Source organism: Loxodonta africana, chromosome 10, assembly GCF_030014295.1.
Source record: "Loxodonta africana isolate mLoxAfr1 chromosome 10, mLoxAfr1.hap2, whole genome shotgun sequence".
NCBI lineage: Eukaryota > Metazoa > Chordata > Mammalia > Proboscidea > Elephantidae > Loxodonta > Loxodonta africana.
The window spans coordinates 83,431,699-83,439,318 of NC_087351.1; the positions used below are offsets into that span (position 1 = coordinate 83,431,699).

The window sequence follows — 7,620 nt, forward strand, 5'->3', positions numbered from 1 at the left end:
TGGCATTGAGCTAGCACACATAAATGATTGGATTTTAATAAATTCTAGGAATTAGAGGCAACTGGATTTGAGTACCTAAACCTGGGCTGTCAAGTATGGTAACCACTAGCCACATGGGATGATTAAAATTTCAAACCAGTTCCTTAGACCCACTAGCCGCATGTAGCTACCATATTGGACAGAACAGGACATTACTGTCATCTCAGAGAACTCTATTGGACAGCCTGCCCTAAACCTTTTAGAAATGCCAGGCACCCAAATATATGCTCCCAAGTTAGTATTAATATGGCATGAGAATCCAAGAGAGAAGAGCCTACAGAAATCACGTGGAAGTAACCAGGGAAGATTACTTCTTATTAAGTGCACCGAGCAAATTCTTTTTTTCTTAGAGAAACCCTTGTAGAATAAATGTAAGCAAAATTTTCCTTCCCCGCCCCACCTTTATCTTCTCTCCCATTATCTAAATAAAGAATCTTTGGTATATATACAGGAGAAACATTACCTACAGATGCCTATGAGGAGTTTTTTTCATGTTCACTTTCAGTATGTACTTTTCTAACATGTAAAGGCTTGCAAAAGAAGGGCTTTTGCAAGGCATGTAAAACCATATCTAAAGTATAAATAATTATTTTATATATTTTAGTATTACAGTTTTATAATAATGAAGAATATATTCTGAAGACAGATGACCATTATAATGAATGCCCAATTTTATACCTGCAGGATTTGTATGCTCTACTGGTACAGTATAAATCTGTTTTGACTTTAGGGGAGAGTAAGTCGGCAACCCCTCTCCCACCAGCTCCTTGTCCTGTTCATCCAGGTTTTCTATAAAATTTTCAGCAGAATTTAGTTTATGCTTATACTTTTGGTGAATTTGACCTAAAGATACTCTGAATTGAAAATGATCCACCTTCCCACCATGCATCTTGTGGCTGCCACTAATCCTAAGTGAGGTATAAGAGTTCGTGACTATATTAAAGGCCTCTGCCACTAACTTCTTGTTTTATTCTAAATCATTAGGTGATTCACCGATGGGTGCCTTGCAGCAGAGATCCAGGTACTAGATCCCACATCGACAAGACAGTACTTCTGGTCCAGATTGATGATAAATATGTGACTGTAATTGAAACTGGGGTACTAGAACTTGGAGCTGAAGTGTGAGCCAGTGTTTTACAACGACATTTCTTTTCCCTCCCAATTTCAAGACATTGGAAAAAGAGAGGCGAGCGCGGAAGATGCCTGCAGGTATCACTCTGATCCTGTGTGGGAGAGACTTGAAAATAGGGTGCGCTTGGTCAAGCACCTCTCCTTCACCCTTCACCCTGACTTCTGTCACTGTCTCCATCCCTAAATAAAGCTGAAATATTTTTTTAAGTTAGCTACCGAGAAAACATTTTGCATGAAGGATAAAGTTCTGTTAAAATACATCCGTAAGAAAAGTTTTTCCTATGCATTGCCTATGCTTTAAATCAACAGACTCTTTGTTTCTAAACTTTGAGCTCATATTTTTCTAATTTCTTGCCAAAAATAATTGCCATGTTTTGTCATAGAACATGAAATCCATTTACCTTAATTTTTAAAAACAGACCAGTGTACAAACCTTCAGTTTCAAATATAGCAGTATAAAAGTCAAATGTACAGTGAAAGAGACTATGAACAGACATAGATTTATCTTATTCCTTGAGCGTTAAAATCTTTAATGAAAAAAACTGCACTAATTTTTTACAGCAATGCACTAAAGTCTGAGATTGCTCAGAACATTTATTTATATATAAAAATAAAAGACCATTATTTAAATTGCCTTTGGGATAACCCCTTCCCTTTCCTTGTAAAGATAGGTAGCAGGACCTGTGCTGCCCATTCTTCTGTTTGTAGTCTGTACTTCATGCCAGTCCATTGGATGTTTTCTTTAAAATGAATAATAAATCTCAAGATATACATGGCTTCATTGCTGCCCTTTCCCAGAACCAGTGTGTGGTCAATGAATCGATCATGTGATCACCACTGCCACTTCCCGTGTCCACATTTCAGTTCCGGTCTGACACAGTGTGGTGTGCCCGAGGGGCTCTGCTTCTCTCCACTTGGGGAGCAAGGCTCTGTTGGGGTCAAAGAAAATACTTTTGCTTTTCAAAGAAGGAGGAGATGAATTTAAAGAAAAGAATTGCCTTTCAGTGTAAGAGTTCTTAGCTCTTGAAATTAGTCACATGCAGTTCAGATAATCAAGTGAAAACTTTTTTCAAACAAAATTATCCAAATGGTGCAATTCTTACTGCTGTATCTCGCTTTAATAACTTCACCTTTTATTTTCCCCCTCTCTTTTTCTATTACTTGAATTTTGTTTCCTGTAATTTATAGTGTGAAGCTGTAATTGCAAATATTTATAACTGTGAAATTGACTTAATTCATGTGTTGTCTCATAACTTAAATTTTATTGGTTTTTAAAATATGTATTCAGGGAAATAATATAACTCAGATTTACAATTGAGTTAGTTGAGAACGGCAACTTAGATTGAATTTGCAACTTTAACATTTTTTTGAAATCCTTAAGAAAATTTTTCCTTTTGGTGTGAAATTCAAAAGAAGGTTATACATTTCTTCTGAGCATTTAGGAGCAGCCATCTTTCTATCCCCCATGAATGAAAAGAAAAAAGGAGCAAATTATCTTTGATAATATATTTTATTTAACTGAATACATCCAAAATACTACTATTTCAGCATGTGGCACCAACCATATTTTAAGTACTCAGTAGCCACATGTGGCTGGTGACTATATTGGACAGCACAGGTTTAAAGTAATTTTTGAGGAGGTGACAGGAGGTGCTGAAGTCAGTCTCGGAGCATAACATAACATTACGCTAGAGGAATGAAAACATAAGGAAGGAAATAGCTGCTATACAGTATCTAACTGCATTTCTACTCCAAAGCCTATTAATTTTCCTTTTTTCCAATTTTAAAGTTTTATGGTGGCTCAGTACCCAATGTGCCTAATGTTAATTTTTCCATAGACTTCACGTTTATAGTAAATTTGACTCTTCAAAAGCTGCACATTTGTCAGTGATCGACTGAACCTTTGCACAGCCTTTCTAAGGTGACCATTTTAAAATGTGTTTTCCTGATACTGTCATTATATTAAATCTCTGTTGGTCTCATATTGGCAAATCTACAGTATGCCATTGAAGTTTAATGTCTTTTTCCCCTGAAACTGAATATTTTGTATGTATAGATAGACATATATGTATTTACACATGTATTTATATGTGTGTGAATGTATATATATCAGATAGAATTATATATACATATATATAAATTTTTTAAAATCTTTTCCAAGGCACTCTGCTCCCTGCCGCTCGTTTCCTTTGTGAAGTGAATACGATCCATTTGTGGTCATCGCCTAGAGTGTAGATGAGGAGAACATACTCAGTCTTAGATGGAAGATAATTTATTTTAACACACAGAAAACATACCTGAACTTCAGGTGATTCAGTCAGAAGGGCTAGAATTATTTTCATTCTTAGCTCAAAAACAAAAAGTTAAACTCATCACACACGAGAAGTCAGACCTCAGATTTTGCGAGACTAGATTTTATATCAACATATATTGGTTCTTGATCTTGAGGAACAATTACTAGACATTTTTCTCAAATGAGTTGAATTTTGTTACCATCTAGTCCTTCAACTAGTGAATTTATGAATTAGGAACCCTAAGAGAAGACCTGCTTTTATTTTTTAAGTCTAAAACTGATAGTCTTAAAAATCATAATACGGTTCTAATAATGGCATCAGAGGAAACAGTGATGATTAGAAGATTCATGTCTTAAGAATAATTTACCTAAATTATTCCACTTAAAAATACACATATTTTCATTAAATTGACCATACATGTCTCTTTTTTTTTTTGAGATTAATGAGCTATTTGTTTAGATTCCTTACCTAATCTTTTTCGTAATTGCGCAAGACTCCAACATACATTAGTATCTTGTATGTTTTGCATTTCAAAGTTTTCAGTTTAGTTTATAATTGCCAAAACCTTTAGAGTTCCATAATTTGAAAGTAAAACCATGTAATTGAAACACCAGCTTTGTATTTATTTTCTTTCAATAGGGTTTAAACATTGATTCCTTTCTTTTTTGTTCTTGTTTAATTTTGGGGTTTTTTTTCCCCCTTTTGAGAAATGGGCAATCCTGGAATGAGTTATAAGTTGTTAGCTTTTTTTCTCTCACTTAGTGGCAAAAAATTTTTTTAACTCCAAATTATAACAGTAAGCTTTTTAGTTAATCTTCTAGTTTATAACTTGGTTGTGAGCCTTCTTTTTACACCATTTTCAATACTTGATAAACTTTTTTGTTGACTTTTTGCGGAAGAACTTTAATTTTTCTGGCAATCTGGATTAATATAAAATAACGGTATTTAAGGACCTGGGAGAGTAGGTGATGGGGCTGCTTTTTTTTTTTTTTTTAAGATAAGAGGAAATTAATTACCCTTCAGGAAATTAGTGAACAAACTTAATCAGTGTTCTGTCTTCTTTGGTTTCCATTACTGGAGGGTAAAAATCTATTCAATTTGAAGTATTTTTAAAAATATTTCAAGTATATCTGAGATACTTCTACCAATATTTGCAACAGAAGTAGTCAGACAATATTTTTCTTCTCAGTGAGATATGGAATGTTATTCTGTATAACAAATGTCAAGCAATGAAAATACAAGTTTTTATGTAGGACACTACAGCTCATTAAGAAGATGTACTTTTTTTCTTGGGTTGGTTTATTTTTCCATCTTATATTAAAAGTCTCACATCTAAACAAGGGTAATTTAGCCTTAATAAATAACACTTTGCTTCTGAGCGAGTATCCTTCTACCTCTGCTTAGAAACTTCATTTGGTGGCTCGCTACATTGAGTCATTTGTCTAGAGCTGGGACTTTTAAACTTATGATTGGCCCAGTGTCTTTTCCTTTTAGCTAACATTCAAGCATCTTTCCTCCTAAATAAATACTTGACTTGAGAAAAAGATAACTTAGTAATTTTGTGTGAGCATTCTTTGAGTTTATATTTGCTAGCTGTTGTTGCTGTTGTTTTGGAGCCCTGGTGGCCAGTGGTTAAGCATTCCGCTGCTAACCAAAAGGCTGGCAGTTCAAATCTGACAGTCACTCCTTGGAAACCCTGCGGGGCAGCTCTACTCTGTCCCGTAGGGTCGCTGAGTCGAAATTGACTTGACGGAAGCAGGTTTGGTTTTGGTTGTTGTCATTGCTGTTAGGTGCCATCAAGTCAATTTCAACTCTTAGCAACCCTCTAGGACAGAGTAGAACTACCTCATTGGGTTTCCTAGGCTGTAATCTTTACAGTAGCAGATTGCCAGGTCTTTTTTCCGTGGAGCCACAGGGTGACTTTGAACCGACAACCTTTTGGTTAGCAGCTGAGCACTTAAATGTTGCACCACTTTTTTTTCTGTAAACTGCTGCCCATATTGTTGATCAGTTTTGTATTTATTTGTAATTACTTTTTCATGACTGCAGACAAAGCCCTTGCTGTTTTTTTAAATCCTTAGTAGTCAACCTAATTTTTTTTTTTTTTTTTTTAATGTAGTATAATCATGTAATTGTAGCGTAATCATGTAAAATTACTTTGGTCTTAAAAAAAAAGATAGACCTAGTTAATTTTTTCCTTTGATATATTGTTCAGACAAGGTATAAAATTTTTCATTTTTTTTTCTTTTCTTGAGGCTTTTCCTTTAATTCCAAGATAAGTGGAGAAAATAATTTCAATTGAGGCTAAGATGGTGCATGAAACCTGATATAATTTACTAAGTTGATGGAACTCTGAACTTTGTTTCAATCTTATATATAAATTGGGTTTTATTCACCTGAAGAGGGAGGAGAATTAGATACTACCATGTATTTAGACAGCATAAATTTTAATATTATGTTTCTATGTATACCTCTTTTTATTATTAAAAAACAGCCTTTTCTTCATTTTTCTTTTAAAAAAAAATTCTGGTTGATATACATACACCCAGGCCTTCTTAATTTTAAACTTGTTACATGTTTAGGCAAGAATTTTGATTGGAAAGGAATTAAGTATACAAGTAGACTCAGTAGTTTATGAATGGAGCTTAATGTTGCTTGTAACACAGGATATTTTATGCTTTGAATCATTTCGCTAGAGTCATCTGTCAGGAACTACGTGAGAATAATTTCTTTGTTACCCAGTAAGCCACATATTCTTCCTGAATTAAGGTAAATAACTTTTATTTGTGAGCTGAACTTCATTACTGCTATTTTATGGAAGCAACATAACATTCTTTGGGAGAATCAGAGATATTTGTTACCATGAGATTACGTGAAAACTTTGCTCTAAGGCTTTTATACCTATCATATAGAGTTATACGGTTTTTTCTTATGCCTCAGCCCTGTACCTGAGTTTATGATCCAGTGGGGCCACAGTAGGAGGGACAAAGGTTACCTAACACTGTGATGAGAATGAATTCCTTGCTGTTACTCACACAGATAAAATGATACCCTGGAATTCAAAACAGAGTCGTAGACAATGAGATGGCTGCTCCAGAATACTCTTAGGTTTTGTGCACTCATGGTTGTACAAGATTTTTATATACAAAGCTTGTTTCTACAACTAAAATAACAGAAATGGGGGAAAACCATGTCTGCTTATGCTTTAAAAAGCTTATAGTTTTATGTAAAAAATAAATTGTAAAAATTGATTACTTTACCCTTATATAACTCTGGCAATGAGCTCTGCATGAGGAAATGGAAGGAGGAATATCAGAAATGATCCTAGGAAGGGAGGTGTGAGGAAGGACAATGAGTTTCCCTTTTCTGATCATGGGCTCTGAAAGGTATCCATTGCCTCTACCAGCATTCATTTACAAACCAGAGATAAGGATATATGTACTGGCGTGTGTCTGTGAGGAGGTGTGTGTGTATGTGTGTCTGAGAGTATGTTGTTCCAAACCGCTTGTAAATATTGTAGTTGTTTAAAATGATGGAAAAGAAAAGCTGAGATTTTCTTCTTTTGCAAATATATTGCATCAAGAATACAGTATTGACAGTACATAAAACACTGAGGAAATAAATTTTTTTTTCATTTTGCGTTCTGTCCATTTTTGTCAAATTAGGAAAAATTAAAAGTAATACCATATTAAGTTCTGCATGGCATAGTCTTAAAACATATACTTGTTTCTGAAATAATCTTAAACAGAAGCTTTGGACTATAAAAATGTGATTCAGCTCACAGTGGAACAGATGTGTAAAATTTCATATTAAGAAGGGATATTTTCACACACTTTTCATTGTCGAAAGGTTGTTTATATCATCTGAATGTGCCACATTGATGATGTAATACTACATACAAAATGTAGAATGTTGAAAATGTGTTCATATTCAATTTCACACTGAATTACAATATAGGAAAAGGAAAGAACACCTGAATTACAGCCATCAAGATCAGACAAGAGCTAGTTTGTTTACTATATCTGGGGTGAGTACTAACCCAGTGATTTCACCAATAATACTTAAAAGAAAACGAGAGCTGACTTACAATGGGAATGGACACGTCCTCCTGAATTAAATCACTAATTGAGCTTTAATGAGTCACTTCAAGTACATG

The 7,620-nt window shown here is 34.4% G+C and overlaps 1 protein-coding gene across 6 annotated transcripts in view; it reads left to right on the plus strand.

Moving 5' to 3' along the window:
- PCNX1 (pecanex 1) overlaps positions 1-7,098 on the plus strand; it is a 187,594-nt gene extending 180,496 nt beyond the window's left edge. For all 6 annotated transcript variants that reach the window (XM_064292658.1, XM_064292660.1, XM_064292659.1 and 3 more), the window contains one exon: positions 1,024-7,098. In XM_064292658.1, coding sequence (XP_064148728.1) covers positions 1,024-1,164 — 141 coding nt within the window. In that variant the 3' untranslated portion in view covers positions 1,165-7,098. The remainder of the gene's footprint in view (positions 1-1,023) is intronic.
- The last annotated feature ends 522 nt before the right edge of the window (positions 7,099-7,620 follow it).